Source organism: Coloeus monedula, assembly GCF_965178545.1.
Source record: "Coloeus monedula genome assembly, chromosome: 4".
Taxonomy (NCBI): Eukaryota; Metazoa; Chordata; class Aves; order Passeriformes; family Corvidae; genus Coloeus; species Coloeus monedula.
In genome coordinates, this window is record NC_138784.1 from 13,929,155 (window position 1) to 13,952,249 (window position 23,095).

At 39.7% G+C, this 23,095-nt stretch overlaps 1 protein-coding gene across 1 annotated transcript in view; it reads left to right on the forward strand.

Moving 5' to 3' along the window:
• The window catches only part of SCUBE1 (signal peptide, CUB domain and EGF like domain containing 1), a gene marked incomplete at both ends in the record, with an annotated part of 186,327 nt that overhangs the window by 32,495 nt on the left and 130,737 nt on the right, over positions 1 to 23,095 (forward strand). The window contains one exon of the mRNA XM_082279696.1: positions 18,135 to 18,269. Coding sequence (XP_082135822.1) covers positions 18,135 to 18,269 — 135 coding nt within the window. The remainder of the gene's footprint in view (positions 1 to 18,134; positions 18,270 to 23,095) is intronic.

A 23,095-nucleotide genomic window follows, 5' to 3' on the forward strand; every position in this document is an offset into this window, starting at 1 on the left:
TAAAAAATAAAATTCTATTTATTCTAATATTCATAAATTGTTACTGAAACAGGACACAAGCATAATCATATAGTTCAGCTATTTGGAATCAAATAACTGTGCATATGTGTTGTTTCAAACAGCTTACTAGTTTCAACTTTGTCCAGACAACTCCCATTATAGTAGGGAAAAAACCCTTTTGAACAATGAACAGCAAAAGGAGCGACCTGATCAAGGATGAGCCATTGAGGAGAACTGTGGGATTTTTTTGGACCTACTGTCTGTGTTTTTGCTCTCTGGCCATGAAATGTGGAGGCTAAGTCTACAGAGATAGTCACATTTCTAATTGTATTTTCATTGATTTCTATTCAGCCACTTGTTTTTTTGTGGGTGGTTTTTGGTTTTTTTGTTTTTTTTTAAATTAAAAAAAAAAGGCCAACAATAATATAAACAGGTGACTACAGTGGAAATAATAGCAAAGAGCTCCCCTTCTCCCAATGTACAACCTTAGGACATTAAAAGAGGTCACAATTGTCTTTCTAATTTTGAGACCATGGATTGGTGTGGTTGTGTCTGCAACTAATGAATGATCCTTAGCATATCTTAATAAAATATCTGGTTTTACTTACAGGCACATTCCCTCTTCCTTCCTTCTTTAAAATTTGAATGAATTTAATGAGGACCAACATGTCTGGTTGTAAGGTTTTAGACTGAAGGTTTTAACTGTGTCAGTGACCATGCCAGTCTTGCTATGACTGCTTGTTGTGTACTGACTCAGATTTGGGACACCACTGCTAGAAAAGAGAGAACCTTTTTTTTTTTTTTTTTTTTTTTTTTTTTTTTTTTTTTATGGTATTTTTCTGCCATTATTTGCACCCCACCTCGTTACTGGCATTATCAGTTGTACTGACTGTTGTGCTGGCCTAGTTGTTTCCATTAGTAGAGTATCAGTTTTTGAAAAGGGTGACATTCTAATCCCTTACCTTCTTGACCAGCTTTATTTCCCTTCTCTTGTGCTGCAATGAATGTGTAAATGCAGTTGGGCTGATTTAAGAGGCTGCAATGAGGCCTCAAATTAAAAAAAAAACAACCTGTATTTGCAAGATTTAAATTAGCATTTCTAGAACATTTTGGAAACTGGTTTGCTTATTCTAAAGACTTTCTTTTTCACCATGATGAAATTAGGCATTGAAAGGAATTAAAGTTTTGATGAGTCCACTGGTTTCCATCTGTTCTTGCTTTTTGAGAAACCACTTATTTTTCATGGATTTTATGGAGACAAAGAATGCTTCAGAATTTCACCCTTCAATGCAGTCTTGTAATGAACATGATTGCATCAGAATTTCTGCATATCTTGTTCGACATCAGGATTTCTACATATCTTGCTTGACTGAGGTCTCTGCAAAATCTTAAGCCATGTCTTCTTGACAGGGTTTACATTCCTTTATAAATCTTCACTGAATGTCTTTCTAGTAACATCAGTACAGCAAGATTATTAAAATCTTCTTTATAAATAGCAAACTTGGAGTTTTCAATTACAGCAGATGCTGTGGACAAGTTAGTGTTCCTTCCTTCCTTCCTTCCTTCCTTCCTTCCTTCCTTCCTTCCGTCCTTCCGTCCTTCCGTCCTTCCTTCCTTCCTTCCTTCCGTCCTTCCTTCCGTCCTTCCTTCCTTCCTTCCTGTAACTCAGCTTGCTTCCTAGTTCATGTTTTTGTTGAGGAGTTTCTCAAATATAACATGAAATGACTCCACACAGGATTCAAATATGATGATATCCTTGTCTAGCTAGAAATAAATTTTTTTTGCACTCCCCTGAAATAGCAGTAGTTTTTTCTCAAAAATTGCTCTAAATTCTGCTCAGTGGATGCAAGACTAGTATTTGGTCTCATACAACAGGTTTGAAATACAGTTTCCCTTCTTGTGCATGAAACACCAGTCTGGGAGTTTTATAATGGTTATCTTTTCTGATATAAATACAAATAGCTATGACCTGCTCTCATCTCTGCATTTTGTGTGTTGGTTGGGGGTTTTTTTCATATTTTCTTTCTCCTTAGGTCTGATTTGGGATTGTCACTTTTTTAATAGGGAATAAGCATTGCTTTTTTGCATAAGCACTTCTTGCTGCCAGGCTGCACGCATCCTGACTCTTCCTTTTTCTAAAGATTAGGATAGGTTCCATGAAATCCTCTGCTTTTCGTGTGTTCTGTCATTTGTAAGCATACTAAAGATGGTTGCAAACTGTTCTTAGAAAGTATCAAAAAAAAATGCAAAGCAGTATGGACAAAAAAATGTATTCAGAGACATACTTATTTATAGGTTTTTCTGTGGTATTAATTGCTCTAGGAACATATATGAATACCTTGTAAATACTAATAAATTTGTCCTCAGAAATTCCTGTAAGGAAAAGAGATCTAATTTCCTTTGTTTTATAGATTAGTAACTAGGGCAAACAGATTAAGTTACTTCTCAGTCTTCACACAAGGTATCTCGATGTCTGCACCATAAGCAAGAATAGAATCCTTACCCTTCTGCATCCCTGCTTTTATTGTAAATAGTCTGTGTAGCCTTGGTTTCTCTTACAGAAAAGTAGCAATTACTAAATTTAGACATCTGTAATATGATATCTCAATCGATTCTTTTGTATGTCAGACCTCCTGAAGATGACTATAGAAGTAGGTTTTGGTGATTCTGGATAGTTTGTGGTTCTTCAGCTAATTCTTTGTCTAACTGAGAAGAATCCTGGGAAGCAGAGGGAAATTCTGGTTAGAAATCAGGGCAGAAATGCAATTCCTAGTGTGCATGATAGGTTCCATAGAACTCTCTGCAGGAGCTGAGCAGACCCAAGTGTGGCAGACACAAGCACAGTGTCAGCTGTGAATTGAATAGCAACATCCTGGCTATGCCCACAACCTTGAAGGTGTGCTTGGGGCAGAAGGCCTGATTTTCCAGCCTGAATAATGGAAATTAGCTTCTTATTTGTCTGTTCTCAGATGGTACTTTGCATCTCTCGACAGAGTGACAAAATCACATGGAAACCCCTGTGGGAAAGGAGAGGTGGCACTTTCCCCAGAGCAGCTGAACCTGCTCCAGGAGTGGTATTGATTTGCCAGCTCTGGTAGGTGGAGCAAAGCAGCGCTTCCAGCTGGGTATTTGGGAGCCTGCAGCTAAAGGAGAAACTTCAGAGACAATCGAGAAGCTGAGGAGGCACAGGCCTTGAGGTGCCTGTTATAAAATAGACCTTGGAATCTCAAGTCAGTATAAAAGCTCATGTTTGAAGTCACACAATTTTGTTTCATCTAAGGTCTGAGGTTAAGATCTAAACCCAAGTGCCTGTTTTGCAGTGCTCTTTTAAAATCTCTTGGCTTATTCTAAGAGAGAAGAGGTTTAACCCCGGCATGTAGGCTTAATTCCTGCCTGGGTGGTAGTAATCTGCAATCTGACTCAGATGACAAAACGAACATTGGCATATGCACAGAATCACTGAATCATTTAGGTTGGGAAAGACCTCCAAGATCATTGAGTTTAACCTTTAGATTATTGAGTCCAACTTTTAAATGTATGTATATCACATCATATCATATCATATCATAGCATTCAGTCATCTTTCAGTAAATGTTCCAGTGTTCTATGCTTTTGGGTTTTTTTTCAAAATAAACCCAAACCCATTAGAAATCAAAATCTACCTGTTCCTAGACTGCTGTTCAAATGTACACACTGGGACTTGGGATTGTGGCCTAATCTGACTGTCAACATGAAGTGGGAGGACAGTTGCAAATGTGTGAGAAATCATTCCTAAAGCTACCAGATGTATCTTGTCCAGAAATGTCACATAACTCAGGATTGCATCATCACTGGTATGATTAAAGGGACCAGTGTCTTCCTTTTAATTTAGCTGTATTTTTCTTCTTATCTCAACAGCTGTGCACAATTGTTGCTTGCTTAAACTCCAGGAAAATGCTGGTATTCCTAATGTTTATTTTTCCTTATGTTTCCCGACAGTTCAAATAGATTTTTTTTTTTTTTAATGCAAACATTTTTAATATAAAACTAAACAACTTTTGGAAAGTTGTTTTTAGTTTCATAAAAACAAATATTTTAAAGAGGAGCTGAAAAACGGTTCATTTCCTTGTCCATCTTCCAGTTTTCCTTCCCCTTCTTTCCTAGTTCCAGAAGACTATCAGGTGAGCTGACAGTTAAGTGTTGTCCTTCTCTAGCACATTAACAAGGCCTCTAATAATATTATCAGTCATAAACTCTCTTCCAGATTTTGCTTCTTAGTAGTTCCAAGCTCCTTGGCAGATGGAGGAAGGTTGAATCCACCCAATAGCCTTCTTTTTATAACTCTTCATTTTTTATGAAAACAAATGTAAAATTGTAGTATTTTTGTCAAGAAGGTTAATAATCTAAATCTTGAAGTTCTTACTTATTTCCAGACTTGTACTTGAACAGAATTTTGGGACTTGGCAGGTGGTTTATGCCTTAAAAGAAGCAGGCCAGACCCCAAATCAGATCTCAGTGGTTGAGTAGCAAGGGGCTGTTCTGACTGTGAGGGGTCCAGGCCACAAGATGGGAATGGGAATGTATAATATATATATATTTATAGGCAAGATGAGAATTGTCAAAATGCAACGTTTAACAACAGATGTATCTGTGTGTTTTAAACCCTTGTGAGCTCTGAATTTCTGCAAAAGATGACAGGCAGTGATCAGGTCCTTAGGGAGTAGTAAGAACCTTGAGCAGTGGGGAGCCTCTGGTATTTAGCTACCGAACCTTCCCAAGACAAGCTGCAGTGAGTGTGTTCACACAAATCCATGCTGCAAATTGCACAGCAGACTGCCTTTTAGTGACAAATGTGTTCTTGCAGAATAAAAACATTTTTTTAAGTTCTTTGGTTTTCAGATGCAAGCCTAAGTGACAAAGAAAGTTGTTTTCTGATATATTTCTTCAGCGAACTGATTTTTACCATATTCCTTGGTTTTAGATATTTTATCAGTCTTGTTTGGTCTGTACATTAGGTTAATAAGAACAGCTGTGATTCATCACAACAGTTTAAAGTATTCAGTCTTCGTGGTACAGTAGCATGAATCAGATTTTAGAACATATATTGCTATTCTGCAGTTTGTGCTGACTGATGACTAGGTGCTGAGAAAATATGGATAGCTAGGGTGCAAATGTTCTGGAGACAATTCTGTATTAGATGTTTACATGCAACTTCTATATATTTGTGTTTGCTTTTGTTACTTGGCTGCCTGCATCTTGTGAAAGTCTCCATGGTGCCAAGTGGTAGCAGGCAGTCAGAGAACTCAATTAAGTCTCTCCCTTTCAAGATGGGATTATGGTATCTTAGTTCTGATGATCTTCCAAAATCCATAAAAGTCTGGAATTCTCTTTGTGATTAATGGAAAGGTCTTTGGTATCCAGCCCTCTCTGAAGCTAGGACCTGAACACACTGCTTTCCTTATCTTGCTTTTTCTGTTTCTTATAAAGTTTCCCCCTTTAAAAGTACTCTAATGTTTGGTCACCCCACATTAATCTTTGGAGTTCAAATGGGATATAACTTTCTTTACATGTTAATTTGCCATAAGTTTGCTTTCTTAAGCCAATGTGATCTGAGAAGTACCAAAACAAGTGAGAGTATAAATCAGCATAGACCAAAGGTTTTTGTTAGGTATGGGGAAATAATCAAAAGTGTAGAATAAATCTTGGTGGCTGTCAGCTATGAAGTTAGATTCTCAGACTGTCATAATAAATTAGGAAACTGGGAGCTGTGTGACAGCAGCATCAATCTCAGTCTCTTGTTTCTGCAAGTCTTCTTGTTGTCTGAGCCTTTTTCTTTTTTTCTTTTTTTTCCAAGTACTTACTCCCTGGAGGAGGTAATCAATCACAGGAAAGATTTCTCTACATTGAAGACTCAGGAAAGTAAAGAATGAGCAGCTTAGAGTGTAAAGTTAAGATATATATAAGTTAAATCCCATATGGATGCTCTTAGTTGGTCTGATATGGCTGTAGATAGTGTCTTTGTTCAACAAGCTCAGATATCCTGCATCCTTACTGCTTTACCTGATTTGTGTTAGTTTTGTATCTTTTCTTAATTCATCTTAACTTTCTCATAATAGCAAATTTCTGAGCCAGTGTGGCCGATATCAATGTATACCTTAAGGGACAAACTATAAAATACATTGAATTTATCAAAGCTTTGGGAGCTGCATCATGTTTAGCACTTACTTAACCCAAGGGAGAATGTGTGTTCACCTGAGGGTGCAGGGTTTCAGCCTATAATGGGTGTGTTAGGTGTGTATGGCATTCAAGCGCTCCCTAATGCAATGGTGCCTTTTTCAGTCCTAGAAATTACATAGATCCAGTTGAAACACTGAATTCATTTGGATTACAAAAAGACATCAGACAAAGAAGTCATCTGATCTCTGATTTCAAGGAGAGTCACTGTCGAGCTATGCTTAGAATGCAGTCAATTCTTGGCAGTGTTGATTTATAATAAACAATATGATTTATACAGTCAAGAAACAGCCATCACGAAGAATATCTGCTACATAGTTGCTGACTGTATTAGAAAATGAAACCTAACTCTTTTCTGGTAGGAATGAGTCCTAGATGGAAAGTTGGTGGTGAATTTCCTTGTTAAGTAGATTTTAGGGTCTCAGCTTTCCATAGTGCCTTGCCTTTGCTGTCTAATACTCTCCATGAATTTCTGCATCTTTACATTATTCTTTTGACTTCAGTGTACAATGTACAAACTTGAATCAAACTACAAGACCAAGGTAGAGGCTTGTTTTTACTGCTTTCATTACCTTCTGCAAACTTCAGTTCCTTTTCAAGCATCTCAAAATATTCCCTGTGTACATGTTCCTTACTAGAGTTGGATCAGAGCATAAGATGTAATTTTGCATAAAAGAGGAGCAGAAAGGGACATGGCAGCATATTTTAGTATGAATTTTTTGATGACTGTAGCTAGCATCAAAATAATAATATTAATTACTCATTAAAAAGTCACTGGACATACTTTACAAGTATGATAGCTTAGAGAATTTGGAATGCTTGGGATTAAAGCAAAATTTATTATTAAGAGGCCTTATGAGATATGGAAAGAAATTATTAGAAACAATTCACTCAAGTCTTCAAAAAGGGTGAGAAGGAGGACCCAGGAAACTACAGACCCGTCAGCCTCACCATCCCTGGAAAGGCAATGGAACTGCTTATCCTGGATGTTACCTCTGAGCATGTGGAGGAAAAGAATCATAAAATCACAAAATGGTTTGGGTTGGAAGGGACCTTAAAGATCATCAAGTCCCACCCCCTGCCAGGGGCAGGGACACCTTCCACTATCCCAGGTTGCTCTAAGCCCCATCCAACCTGGCCTTGGACACTGCCAGGGATGGAGCAGCCACAGCTTCTCTGGGCAACCTGTGCCAGGGCCTCACCACCCTCACTGGGAACAATTTCTTCATAATGACAAATGTAAATCTACCCTCCTTTAGCTTAAAGCAATTTTCCCTTCTCCTATCACTCCATGCACTTGTAAAATGCTCCTCTCTGGCTTTCTTGTAGCCCCACTTCGACTACTGAAAGCCCACAATAAGGTCTTCCTGGACCCCTCTGTTCTCCAGGCATGACAATCCCAGTTCCCTCAGCCTTTCCTCCCAGCAGAGCTGCTCCATCCCTCTGCTCCCCTTGGTGTCCCTGCTCTGGACTGGCTCCAGCAGCTCCCTGTCCTTCCTGTGCTGTCTCCACCCCTATGTAAAGTAGGGGTCATTGTCTGGTTTTGCTGCTATATCCCAGGCTTTCCTTGGGTTGGTTCACGTCACTGCTAAGGTCAGACAAGCAGAACTGCCTTTTCTCCATGCTCGTTCATACTGATTCTGGTTGATTTGCATGTGGTGGTCTGATGCATACCCTCCAGATGCAGGGTTTCTCATCTGTTGTGTGATCTTTAGAAATAATAGTCCTGAAGAATATTCCATACTATCAGAAAACTTTGCTGGTGTATATATTCTTCACCCTGAGACATCTTGGAATAGAATTGTAAGCATTTCACCATCCTTGTTCTCACTTTCAGCCCTGGGAGTCTTTCATGTTATCCACATCTAGACTTCCCTGCTAAATGCCTCAAGAGATAGAGATGTTTGGGGACTTTTTTAAAGTCTGAGCAAACCTAGGAAATACACTTAACACTTTCTCCCCTGTTTACATTTTGATTATTATTTCATTATGGTTCTACATGGTTCTACAATCTGCAGGTGCTGCAGAGGACCCAGAACAAAATGGGCGCGGCGAATTTTTTTGGGAGGGTTAGGGTTGGGTTAGGGTTAGGGTTGGGTTAGGGTTAGGGTTTATTTGATTATTTGTGTTGTTTATTTTGAAGGCATAATTAAGAAACTGCTTCTGAAATTAATCAGAAACTCTGTAAAAATTACTAGTACGGCAGCAGTGAAAGGGTTCTGGGCCTGACTAAGGATTTTGGGGGATGGGATTTTTAGCATGTGGCCAGTAGTGTAAGGCTAGTTAGATAAGATGCTAAGCGCTCTGGTCCCAGTTCATCAAAACGTCTATGTGCACAACAGATACGAGTCATGATATCTGCTGCCTGTGCAACTGCAGTGGTTTCTTTAACAGGCCTGAGAGTGGCTATATGTCACCAAGTTTTGTTCAGTACTTAAAAAAAACTCTGAAACTCCCTGTATGAACATGTTAGGGGAGTCTAAAAGACTTGGTTTTACTCACTTCTAAAATAACTTGAAGAACTCCTCCAAACTGTAGAACCGGAGTGGACCACAGGCTCAGGCTGTCAATGACTGCACATTGAAAGAATGTGAATACTCATTCTTGTGCTCTGAAATGACATGAATACCCCAGGCATGGACTGAGTTTTGCTTTGAGTGGATTCCAGCAAGTGTCCACTTCATCATTTCACACAGGCTACGTGTCTGAGTGGGACCTCAGCCTCAGGGCTTTCAAGTTGCAGAATTTGTCAGTAGATGGTCAGTCCACTTGTCTTAACATGTAAATAGTTTTCCCTCTGATTTAAGGTTCTGTACAACCAACACTGGATATCTCAGAGTAAAAGAAGGCTTTCAGTGAAATAAATTGTCCACAGAAAGCTCTGCACCATTCCTGTAATTTATAGATCAATTTATGTACAAGAATCTACTGGATTGGGTCCGGCAGAGATCTGTGGAGGTGAACACGGGACTAGAACATCTCTTGTATGAGGAGAGGCTAAGGGAGCTGGGCCTATTCAGCCTGGAGAAGAGAAGACCCAAGAGAGGATCTTATCAATGTCTGTCAGTTCTGCATAAAGGGTGTCCTGATAAGAGGTTGGAGCCAGGTTCTTCTCAGTGGTGCCAAAAAGTAGGACAAGAGGCAAAGGGCAGAAACTGAAACACAGAAAGTGTTCCATGAGCAACATGAGGAGAAGCTTTTTACTGTGCAGGCAGCTGAGCGCTGGAAGCGCAGAGAGGGTGTGGAGTCTGCTTCCCTGGAGACCCTCAAAAGCCATGTGGACACAATCCTGAGTAATATGCTCTAGGATGACCCTTCCTGAGCAGAGGTGTTGGATGATCTTCAGTGTACTCTTGAGTAAGAATTCTTAGGTTTTTTTCTTAAAAAATTGCACACTGTTATATAGCTGTTAGAGAAATCCATTTATGTGTTCCCAAGTCCCGGTGAGAAGAATACACAGCTCTGGTGAATTTTACAGGGAAGGTGGAGTTTTAAGGTGGTTGTTTGTTTTGATTTATTTTGGTTTCTTTGTTTGTGTTGGCTTTACACTACCAAGCCAGCTCCAAACTTACTAATTTCATTCCTTCTCTACACAAATATGATGTTCCTGAAGTCAGGTTTTTTGACTGCTCTTGCTTTTCATTGGTAATTCCCAGCTCAGGGCAATGCTGGTCTCTCTTTATAAGAGGTGAATGTGGCTGATGTTCCATCTGTTGAGTTGCTTAACACTAACACAACTTACTGCAGCTTACATATTCTAATGGATGGCTGCTGCTTAGCTGGTGCATAGGTGTCCAACTGTTTTCTTAAAACCAGGTAGTCCAAAAACCCCAACCAACCAGTCCAGCTTTGTACTGTGTGATCCAGCACAACTGGCTTGTGTGGTAAGCTAGTGTTGCCATTTCATATTAAAAAAAAAAAAAAATTACTCTTTTCTGTAAGATCTTTATGTTTCAGGTATTTATGTCAGAGAATTCAGAGAAAATATTTGTTCTAAATACTAGGATTTGTGTTGCTCATGTTTAGGAGAGTGAAAATGCTGAACTCATTTCCCAGGTGACAAAAATGCCCATTTGCCCAAACATTTTGTGCCAAATGGAGCATTCATTCTCTGAAACTATTCAGAAACTGAGGCCGTGTTTATAAAACACTTTTCACCAAAAATGGAGATACTTTCAGGAAAATGTAATTGTTCTGATATGACCTACAGGAACAATTTCAGCACTTACACAAAATTTTCAGCACTTTCCTGTTCCCTAAAAGTTTAATGAGTAAATATGTGTCTGACTAAGATAAATTGCCTGAATAAGCCAATATTTTTTAACTCCTGCCATAGTTCTCATTTCACTGTATTGAAAGTTGTGCTTGAGACTCTCCCATTACTTCCACTTTTCATGGACCTCAGGTATTATCCATATAGAGAGTGAGAATGACTTCATAGCCCACTGGATGCTGCAGTGCTTAGGGTAAAATCACTCATCTGAATCTAGAGAGGCCCCTAACTGTGTTACTTATAGATACCAATGAAAATCATTAATCTAGTCATTTTCTGGGCTTTTATTACCAGAGCTCAGGAACACCATGTTTCATGTGTATAGACCTGGAAAATATTACCATCTTGGGATAGAGATACTGTCTCATTTTTCATGTCAAGTTTCATGGTTTGTTTGACCCACAGCAAAATCTTTTTTTCATTATTGAAACAGTAATAACAATACAACAACAACAACAACAAAAAGCAGTTTCGAGTTAACCCAAACATCATTTTTCTAATCTTGGTAGGGTCTATAAGTAAATGTAAAAGCAAGCAGGTATAAGCAGTAGTTATCCTGGAAGAAGGATAGTTCAGTTCAGCCTGCAGCAGCTAATGATGCTGAGGGACCAGACAAAGTAAAGGGCATTATGATAATAGACTAAACCATTTACTTCACTTATGTCAGATTTTTCCTTCAGTTGATCTGGATTGCTGCTTGTTGTTATCTGTAGTTAGCTTCCCTCCACTAGTTTATGGAGTATTGTTAGTCCAGCATTTGCCACTTGGAGTGCCTACATATAAATAGATGTCAGTGGGAACTGCAAGCTTACACTAATGAGGCTGTGGTTGTCTGTGCCTCACAGAAAAAGCTTCATTCCAAGCTGGAGGCTGCTGGCATTTGCTAGACAGTGGCACAGATGAAGAAAGGCGTGGTCAAATTCACACAAAATTGTTTTAAAACCTTAATCAAAAGAGTGGATAATATGAATAAATAATTGAGCGGGAGCTTTGTTGTGTTTAGGTTCTGTTGTCAAGAGGCCACCTGTGGAAGGATAGAAGCTACAACTAAGAAGTCACATTCACAGATTTGGATGTTTGTTTTGGAAATGCTAAAAGCTGTGGAAAGAGTTTTGGTGTCTTAAGAGGACAGAGAGTGGTGCCCAGTAACAAGTGACATCAAGAGACTTGAACTTGATGCAACATCCACTCAGTATCCATGGGGCTGATACCTTCAGCTCAGCAAATGGGTAGAAATCACATGCAGCAAACTGTAGAGTTACATGCATGTTTCCTAGGCTGTACAGAGCAAAGCAGTCTTTTGCAGCTGCATTTATGCTGTGTTTGAGTACTGTGAAATTTAAGGTGTTCCACTGTGTGTCACAAAATAGCTACAGAAAAGATTTGAAGCATCCTTTTCAAGTTGTGCACATCTATAGCTGTGCAGGCAAACAAGAAGCCCAGTCAGTGGGTGCTGAGGGGATAGGTGACTGTAGCCCATTAAAACAGTGAATTCTCCAGGACAGATCACAGCCATCACTTTAAGTGTTGTATCCTTGTACATAAGAAAAGAGTGGTTCTAGGGATCAATTAATTAATCATTTTAGAATGATTTTAGTATTCATCACCCAGAGGCATTCTTGTGGTTGCTTCTTTATGTTTCCCTTCTGTAAAATGTGCTATATTTTTCAGGGAAAGGCAGTTTTTCACACATTTTGTTGGTTTGGGGTTTTTCTTTTATGTCTAGTTCAGTAAACACAGACTATGTAGGATTCATCTTCTGCAAGTTGATCTTTTCTCAGCAAGGGCTCTAGTGAATACTTTTGCAGCTGCGGGAGTGAAGGAAGCATTGAAATCAAGGCCGTGGTGCTCTTTCTCCTTTTCTTCACCAGATTTTTTAGTTTCTGAAAGAAGGGGACAAAAAGTAGAATCTATCTTTATGTGCAAATAATAGAAAACTTAGGCCCAGCTTTTAAATTTTTGGTGAAGTCTGATTTCAGATCTGCTGGAGATACAAATGCTGTATACCTAGGTTGCGATGTCTCTTACTTCTAATATTTCTCCCTGCATGCTCATATGAAGTCAGTCTAGGGAAGATGGTTGGCAGCTCTTTCAAGTAGCAGTGATTCTTGTTTCCATGGCCCCTCAGCTGCTGCAAGGGTTCACCCTCCCTACCTTCACAACATGTCGCTGCTTGTAGGAGCGTTCCAGCAGGAGCACCTGCCTGCAACCTCTGATCTGATACCACTCCTACATGCCAGATTTGCACTTTGGGCTTACATGGGTATCTTGAGATCGCATCTTCCAAGACACCCACTCCAACAGAGCATCATGGTACTTGGAGGGTTAGAGAAGTGAGAAGAGTGTGTTCCAAATGCTGCTGTCATTAAAGGTTAACTTCTTGAAATGAACACATTTTGTTTTAAACATGATATACTGAAGTCATTTGAATTGTTTCTGTAATTATCTTATTTGTATATTGCTGTGCTTCAGGGTTCAGAATAGATGAGAGAGACAGTACGAGGCTAAGGGGGATTTGTAAGATAACAAAAATGCAGAAAGGGCAAGTAGTGAATGAATATTTACTCTTTCTCACAATAGTGGAATCTGGGGGCATTCATCCAGACTATGAAGCAGCATCTTAGAAATAAACAAAAGTATGTCTTTTTTATAAAACTTACAATAAAATTAAATCTCATAGTTCAATTGGAGAAGTAATTGCCCCATCGTGTTGGGCTAATTCGAGGTTAGAGAAATCCATACAGGACAGAACCAGCAGGACAATGGTCTAGGAAGTGATTTAGGAAAGTTGATAGGTATGAAAGTGATGGCTGAAACCTGGAAGAACATGCCTGCAATGGTTCTGTCCCATCTCTACAGTCTTCTCCTGAGTAGCAACTACAGGAAAATGTCAGAGATGCTGGGCTAAATGTTACTTTGGTATAACTATGACTGTAGTAAATCCAGGAATATGATTTTTTTTTTATTTTAATTAGACTTTCAGCCAGCTTTCTGAGTAGAAATATTCAGAATATAGTGATTTTAAAATTCCTTACATTTTCTGAGCTTGTGGTTGTTAATCATTTCCCCTACAAGTGAAAATATCCTAAGTGGTGTTTTGTTGCTAGCATTTGAGAAAAGTCTGCAGTATTGCTATCAGTGCTTCATCTCTGTCATGATGTTCTGCACTGGTAAAATAGGTATCTTAAGAGATATCTTCCAAAAGTTTCAAAGAGTAGCTTAGAGAAAAAAAAATAGCAGGATCAGCTCTTTGGATCATGCGTCAAAGTCCTGTCTTTAGAAGTCTCAGTGCTACAGTAAGTACATTTTACTATGGTTCCCAAATGCTTTGGAGATTTTGAAGACTCAGATTTCTGGGGGACCTAAGTGTTTATGAAAATGCTGACATGAAAGAGAAATGTCAGAAGGAAGGAAGAGAAGATCAGTGGAGGAAGCAAACAGTGGACATACTGTTCTTGGCATTGACTCTGTGTAGTGTTTCCACGTCTGTGTCTTCCTGCTCGTGGTTTTGGTTTCAGGTACCCTTAGCAGACCTTTCTCCCCTCCACGGTATCCAAACAGGACACTTTGCTGGAAGATCTTCTTCCAGCCAAGGGAAGGCCAAAAGCTGCAGGAAGCTCTGTGCCAGATCAGGGTAAAACACCAGTGAAGTTAATTTGAAAAATTCATCAGATAAATTAAATGAGAAACTGAAAACATTTGTTTATTTAATATATAAAACATTCATCTTTATCAACTGTAATATTTCCTACCCTTTGATACTGTTCCACACTACCACTCTCTGGAGGATCTCATCTTACTAAGGTACAGAACATGAGTTTGATTATATGAAGGCAGTGGGCCAAAAAGCTAGAGGTCTTATGCAAATTGAGATCTGCATTGATTTGCATAATGCTTCTGATATATAGATATAGATTTAGCTATATATATATGCATTTATGCAGCCATTATCTCTCTGTCTCTGTTGAAAGATCCTCCTTCTTTCCCAGCCTTTCCCTGAGCTGGCTCTTGCCCTGGTCCTGGTTGTCTTTGAGGAGGAGTGGCCACTCTGCAGTCCAGGCACTCCTCTCTCTGCAAACATAGGCTTGTCACTGGTCTAAATTCTGTAGCAGCAATTCTGACATTTGTGCTGGTTGTCTTCTTAGCTGTTTATTTGTGCTGGTAAGGAGCAGGTAAGAGCTGTGGAAACTGAGATATTTTTAGGTGCCTCCAGCAGCAGTTGTCTTTGGCAAACAGAATCACAGGACAGTTCTTTGTGACAAGCATTATGGAAAATGGCTTATGGACATGTATCCACACTCTACTAGTTTTTCATCCTCTTTTTGAGGATGAGGGTTGGAGCAGCCATGTGGAGTATCCATCTGAGCTCAGCTCAGGTGAGAATCTTTTTCCTTTCTTTTGTGGCTTTGGATTGTAAGGACTTCCTGTAGTCTTGCTGCAGCTTCCACCATCAGTGGGGTTTTGAGACTCAGCTCTCTTGTAAGCACTGGGTAATGTACTTTAGGAATCAGCACACACACTGTCAGGTGGTGAGGCCAAGCTGAAACTTTGTCAGATGAGGAGGCTAGGAAATGGATTTGACTTTCCACACACCAGTTTAAAGGAATGGTGTCTTGCCCCTGCTGCCTTGAGGCTGCCATCTTCAGAGAGACAATCTGGTCCTGAAAGATCAGTGGTACCTGATTTTGTGTAAAAGTTTATGAAAGAGCACCTGTCTGTTTGTTCTAAAAGAAGAGGAAAAGTCTGTTTTAGTAAGAATAGAGTAATAAACCAAGCAAGCTTTGTATTTTTGCTCAGTCAATTTAAAAGTTTTTTAAAATGGGTTTGGCTGGGGCTTAGACTAGATGTTTGAGTGAAGGGATTTTATGCTGTAAGTGACTTTTTTCAAATCTCTGGAGTTAGGCCCTGGGGTACAGGTGTAAACTGTCACACAGAGTTGGCACCAATCAGAGCTCCTGAGAATCTACCCTCAGTTTTTCCAAAACAGTCAACAGCCATGTTTGACATTTAGAGAGCCACCAAAACCGGAGCTAAAAAGCTTTATCGAAAACCTTACTGCTTATTTTGGTGTTTATGTGGAGCTTAACCTCTAGAAAATCTGGTCCAAAATGCAGTCTCATCCATGCTGTGCTACCGATGTTTTCACAATCAGGTGGATAGCTTGAGCTGCATTGAATGAGAATTGGGCAATGAAAGAAAGAAAGAAATAGGCCCTTGGGCGGGTATTTCATTTGTGAGCTTTGAAAAAAATTCAGAAACATTAAGGAATTACTCTGCCAGATCTACAAAAGCTTGAGCTTCTTGGAATCAATGGAGTTCTCTTGCATAACTTCAGAAGACTATTTCATGCTGTTCTCTAAACTGGGTTACTAATAAACTGATAGGCTGATCATAAAATGACTTTATTGGAAGGAAAGTTTACCAAGTGAATAATTCAGTAAATATTTTCCAGGCATCCACATCCAATAGATTGCTCAGTATGGTGAACAGTAAGCAATATTGCCTTTTAAGACTGCAGTAATACAAAGTGCTCCAAAAAGCCTGACCTTGGTAGGACTGAGACCTGAGGAAAGAACATGTAAATCCTGCACCATCAGGCCAAGATCCATTGCAAGGCATGAGGTATAGAGATAGAGTAGTCCTGTCTGTTTCCTTTCTTCAAGTCCTTCTCATAAATGCATATTAAAATAAGTCTGAGGCAAGTAATTGAACACAATTGGAAGAAACTCCTCATAGAAAAGCTTTTTAAAGAGTTTTGATTGTAATAATTTTATGCTAGCTTATGAATTTGGGACTTGGTGGTAAATTGATCTGTCTCTTTATGGAAGTGGTAAATCATTAGCATTTGCTATCAAGAGCAGGAAAAAATGTTTATAAATCATTGCATTCATTTCAGATTATTCATCAGAGTTGAGAGGCAACTGTTTGAGTTACTTTGTGATACCATAAACAGAGCTCTGGGAAGACCGCATACTTTGTAGCATAATTTGGGGTTTGTGTATGTACCAACTGAGACTTTCCTTCAGTAAGTGTTCAGCTAATTTTCCAGAGGGGAGAATCTAGATTCCAGGGTGCTGTTCTGAAGGATCAAGTCTGAGTTGGCACTAAGGCATCATTAGTGCAGCAAGGCCTGCTGACTCACAGAGGAAGGGTCTAACCAAGATGTCTTCTTTATCCTTCTTCTTGTGTAGCAGTAGGCAAGAAAAGTCTTCTCTTCCCCTTTTCCTATACACTCCCAGAATCTCTGATGGGGTTGTGAAAATGTTCAGATCTGGAAAAGAGTAAGAACTGAGGGCAGGGAGGATTTTGATACAGAAAATCTGAGTCAACAGTGCTTAACATTTCCTGGTAAATAAAAAAAAGGAGGACTGTCTACACACTTGCATTGTAGTTCAAGACAGAATGACACTGCGTGGTTTCCCTGGTGCTGCTGTAATTACTCCAGAGCTTTTTTCTCTGTGAGAAAGAGCCACAACTGCTGTTACACGAAGGCAGCACAAACAGCGATAGCCGGCTCAGCCAAGCTCACAGCCAGCCTGCATTCAGAGCTTCCTGGCCTTGCCTGCAAGTGTACCAGCAAAAGCAGCTTGGGTTTACCTCAGTGTGTTGTGGCCAGTCCTGGAGGAATTAATTTCTGCAGGAGGTGTTCCAGCTCTTTGGAGGTTTGGAGTGTTGTGGATAATTTAGCTTTGTTGTGGGTTTTTTGCCACTTCCAAAAACAAAATGAAAGCAAAACACACACCAACTCCATTGCTGACGTGTTGGCGCATACTGTGAAATAACTGGCTGAAGAGTCTTCATTAAAAAGGAAAACATGGAATTTTCAAGTGGCAAGAAAAAAGCAAAAAATATATATGATTCACTTTCATGAGCTAAACAAGAGAGTTGCAAAGTTGAATGTGGGTCAGATACCTAATAGTGGCAGTGGTTTCCCGATGCTGATGCATACATCTGTGTTAAATACTACAGCACAAAAACAGTTATGCCAAAGAGAAGTGATGGGGGATAGGCCCTTAAAACAGCCAGTAGCTAACGCTGCTTTTGTGGTTTTATATATTTGCCTATTAAAATGACAATACAGACATGGAACTTTTAGATTTAAGAAGCCTTCTTTTCACTAAACAACATTAAACAAACTGACAAAGTAGGGGGTTATGACTCCAGTAATTGAAACATGCTGTTCTGTTCAAGACCAGAACTCTATAAAGGCTCTTTTCACCCAGTAATGCCCTTTGTGTTTGCCTGCTACCCCTGCTAGAAATTACTGTAGACCTGAAGTCTGTCTTTCCAAGTGGAGTGGGAATGACAGAGTGCAACAGCACACTTGGCAGATGGGGTCACAGCCTTTTTAGGTTGTTCATGTTCATTGTGCATTGGAAATCAATTTGCAGCTCAGAATACATGAAGACATGGGTGGATTCCTCTCCCCACTATTTGGGGGTTTGTTTTGGGTTTTTTTTCATGTTAACTTTAAGCCCAGGATGCAGGGAAAATAATTAGAGGGATTAATTTGGATTAACTGATTTGGGTAGTCTTCATTAGCTTAATTTGCAGTGTGCCTTCCTTACAGTGTGGATTCCTCACTCTTCTAGATTTATATTCTGAATCTGTACATTATCTTGCATTTCTTTTTCCTTCTGTCTTCTAGATGTTGATGAGTGTCTGGATAACAATGGAGGGTGCCAGCAGATTTGTGTAAATACTATGGGCAGCTACGAATGCCAGTGCAAAGAGGGCTTTTTTCTGAGTGATAACCAGCACACCTGCATTCATCGCTCCATTGGTAAGTTTTCAGCGTGTAAAATGTGCTCTTTAGAATAACCGTGTTCAAGCAGAAAAGCTGAAACAATTTGGGGTCTGTTGGGTTGTGTTTTTTTAATCTCTGTCATTTTACTGGTTGGTTGGAGTTGATTGATTCCTCTGCTACCCAAACTTGTAGCAGAGTCGTAAATAAGACAAAGAAACAGGCTTTGGTTTGACACACAAGTTAAACTTGGTTTGCACAGCAGACTCTTTGGGCAGGCAGAGACAGATTTTCAAATGGTTACTTTCTGCTTCTGAGTTTCCAGGACTTAAAAATTTCTCATCTGTTTATTGGATAATAGTGCACCTGTGTTTCACCTTAGAAAGCATGGGGTCTTTAATTGAAATGAACAGCTCATTACTTCTGTAAATTACACAGCTTATGGGGATTTTTGCCAGTCATGTAGCTCATTACTTCATTGCAGACTGATCATGGTTGATATTATATTGACACAGGATTTTTTTTTTGGTTCACTACCCTGTCCTAGGGTGGATTAAAAAATTGTTTCTCTGTTGCCTATGCACTAGCAATAGAAATAAGGAATCCCTGCAGAACTGGGGTCCTTGTCTGCTGCTGTTCTGGACTAGAATAAGCAGCTCTCCCTTTTCTATAGATGTCAGACATGGAAGACAAGTTTGAGTGGAAAGGGAGAAAAGAAGACAACATAGCTATAAATCTTTGCAATTAAGTGGACTCTTTCAGTGTTCATTCAGGCTTCTGTGACCCTGGCAGCAGTGGGAATATATGCTGGCAAACTCATTTGCCAATAAGCAATACAGAATGACAAAGTAGCAAGATGAGACTGGTGATCAACAATGTAAGCATGCTGTATATTTCAAACCAGCCACACAAATGCTTCTGAACTATTTTAAGTGACTAATGCTGACCAGAAAATCATACTTGAACACAGAGTATTAATTTAGTCACTCTGTTGACAAGAAAGCAAAACGGCGTAGTGCAGCATCTCAAAAATGTAAGCGTGTTTTTGGCACTGTGTGTCTGCTTAAACACAGTGGTAAAGACAGTGGTGATTTTGATTTTCAGAATCCTGAAACTATGGGATATATTGACAGGTCCACTTTTTAGCATGATAATATTAAGTATTTTGATTATGACAAGAATATGCAGTCAAGCTACATGAATCAGTGCATTTTTGAGGTTGTTATCTAATAGGTTTTTAGTCATTCTTTTCAACTTAAATTGTCCAGATTTCTGTCCAGCGTAAACTAACCCTGACACAAAGATATCCAACAGAGCAAGGAATAGTAGCTGCAGGCTTAATGAAAAGCACTTGCAGAGTACTGTGCTACAATCATTATTTCAATTTGCACATTATAAAAATTCCCAGCTGTAATAAAAAAAGAATTTGGTTATTTGAGATGGAAACTAATGAAATAAATGAAAAATGAGACTCTAAAGGCAAAAGTTTATTCTAAGGAATAGTTTTAGTGGGGGAAAAGAGTATGTTTTTATGGCAAAGAGGATTCCTAGCTTGTCAAAAGGACTAGGGGAGTGGATTTTTACACTGATTGCTGTGTGCATATAATAAATATGCATGGAAAATATATTTGCGTTAACTTGTTTACAAAGAAAATGTCATAGAAGACATGGATGTTTAATTTGAAGCAATATCTTAAAATTATTTCAGATCTGACGAAACCCAAGCAAACTACCAGATAGACCAGTGGGGGTTGCAGAGTGTTTTATGAACAAATGGTTTGCAGCTTTTCAAAAGTAAAGTGTCAATTTACAATAACAGCAAACATTACACTGTAATGTTTCATGTGTCATGATCCCCCACAGAAATGCATCAGGTGGGTATGCTGGAGCAAGGAACTGAGACTAAATGATCTCTTTCACTTGTCAGAGGTGACTGAACTGCAGACAGTAAACATGCGTGGTGAGGAAGCAAATGGCTTTTTAAATATCTCTGTTTACTTGCTTTCATAGGTCTCACTTGTAAACTCTGCTACAGAAACTGTTGGAACGCAAAAATACACATCAACATATTTAGCCAGAATGGTGGCTGGGGCTATATTGTGACTGTACCTCTGTTGGTAAACAAGGCTGGAGTGGACAAAGGCACACCACGCAGCCAGCACTGCCATCCATACACAAAGGCACTGACTTGCCAAAGCCCTTTAGCAAGTTTGTTGACTTTGTGCATAATAAGATCCATTCGTTGCCATGTGGGTGCATTTCTATCTCTGTAAAATGCATGTGCAGTCACAGAATGTTGGTGTCCTCAACATTACCTAAAGTCTCTCCAAGGACTCAGCTGGTCTAAAACCATCACCCACAAGGCTCTTCATGTAGTTTGCTGCCAGCTTTTCCCTCCTGTTTTCAAATGCCTTGGGAAAAAAGGGAGAAGCACCTCAAGGTGCTTAGAACATAACTGGAGTTGGGATGAGTTCAGATGGGAGGGAGCAGCACTAAGCCCAAGGATGTCTTCAGGCCCAGCTCACCTGCCTCAGACACCAGCAGGGCTGGTGCTGATCGCATGCTTGGAGCTCACCAGCACATTCAAGTAATGTGATGGTTTCACAGTTGAAAAAGGGCTTTGGGTATTGGGAGTTGAGCAGAGGAAGGAATACATCCCTTTTTGCACTCACCAGGCAGAGGAATGGTGTCTTCCGATAAGAGGTATCCTCCTTAAAATTGTTGGCTGCTGTGTGAATTTTCTCAGCTTCCAGGGATGCACTGTGCTTGTCCCGGAGTTTTTGGGGTGTTTTGTGTCACCGTGCTCCTACCCACAAGTTGTGGTTAAAAGCCATATTGGAGTTCATGATAGGGGCTTGTGTTCTTGTTTCCCAAAAGGCATGTTTGCTTGCCATCCAGAAGTGTTATTATTTCTTGTAGACAAGAAGGGTTAATTACCCACAGAGAAACAATAATTTTATACTAGTGGGAGGCCAGGCTGACATTAAAGTCAGAGCAAACCTTGGTGTCCCAGCATTTGCTTTGTTTCACTGTCTTCATTACAGGCCTACTGATTTCTTATGTTTAGTCCTAGTGTCTTTTGGGAGGATGTTATGCCCAGTACAACTTACCTCATTTATTTTTGCATAAAACTTGATTTCACTTTGGTGAGTCAGATTTCAGTGCTAGCTTACTCACAATAATGATGGCAACAACAGGGAGAGAGAATGGGAGGGAAAATAGATTGTAAAAGTTATGTAGAATTTAATAGTTGTTTATCTTTGTGCATCTTAATTGCATTAGTAGGTATGAACACTGGGGATTATACCAGAGACAAGGTTGTGTTTGTTTCCTCATGACTTAAACAGAAACCTGAATAAAACAGCTGTTACTGTATCATCTCCAGCTCCAGAGGGAGCATGTGTTTAATAAATGTGGAGATTACTGTCATACACTACAGCTGTGACTGAGTCAGGTTAGTGGGTTACAGCACGTTTTCACTGAATTTGATGATAAACCAAAAGCCCTAATTCAACAAAGCCTTGGGGCAGAAGATCCTTAAAGTCCTAATTTAGGAAAGCTGGTTAAAAATCTAAATTGGGCTTAAAATGTATCAAAGTAGACAGAGTGCCTATAGATAGAAAAACCACACAGACAGAGAGACAGAGTGCCTGTATCTCCACTGAGGCTCAGAATGAACACAGTGAAGGGTAGGGTACATCCCATTTGCATTGCACCTTACAAAAGGTATTGTGGGCAGGAGCCCTGGCTACAAACTGCCTCACCTACCCAAATTCCCAGCTGAGTCCCACCTCCAGGGGCAAGCCTCCTAAAGCACAAAGGTTTTTTGCCTACAAGCAACATACTTCAAGAGCTCTGTGGCTTGGAAGACTTCAGCCCCGTTAGATTCCATCCCCTACATGTCTACATCTAGCATAGTTATATTAATGTTCTTATGTCTAATCATTATTCACTGCCAATGTTTTTATACAGCAAGTACCAAGTAAACTGAAAAGGCAGGTGAATTATGAGTGGTAATTACATGTGGAGATGAGAAGAGGTGGAGAAGTACCAGGCTATAGAAGGCTGAAATCATGGTGGCCTCATCAAATGGTGAAAAAGCTTTTTACACAGTTGCCACTGTCATTTTCAAGCCTGTTAAAAAAACACTTAGCAAGGAAATGCTTTTTCACCTCCCCTTATCCCATTAGCCTTATGTTGTTAGCAGTGCTAGGGAATTTGACATAAAGTCAAGCTAGCACAACTTAGCAAGATTCTCAAAACCAGCTTGTCTCTCTCTGTATGAAAAGTGTGTAGCTTTAGTCCCAGAGGAAATGTGCTAAGCCACATTGTCTTGCACTTGCTGAGCAGACCTGTGGAATGGCTTACCATGCTTGTGCTGATACACAGAAACTTGTTACACTTGATTATGTGTTAAACCCCAGCTAATTTTGCAGTAGTAGCACAGGAGTCCATTGGTCAGCTGACGTCAAACTACTGAGTTTCTTCTCCTTCTGAGGATTATAAAGCCACCTTTGTTCAATTTTTTTCCTTCCTATTTTCCATGATTTATTTTTATTCTTCATGTGTTTTCTTAGTTCAGTGCAAATTTGTAGTGGTAGAATAATGTGTTAGGACTCCTCGGGAGGAAGCGCTGTCCCCAGTCACCAAAGGAAGTGTTACATTTGGGATTCTGGGATTCTTTATTCCTATCTCTGGTGCTGATCCCTTGTGGGACTCTGGGCAAGAAAGTTATTGCGACTCAGAATTTCTGCAAAGCACTTTAGAGGAAAGAGGTGTTTATCCTACAGAAAGCACAGTAATCTATTCATATTTAAAGTCACATGGAAGGGTGACTTTAAATAACTAAGTGTTGCCAGCACTGT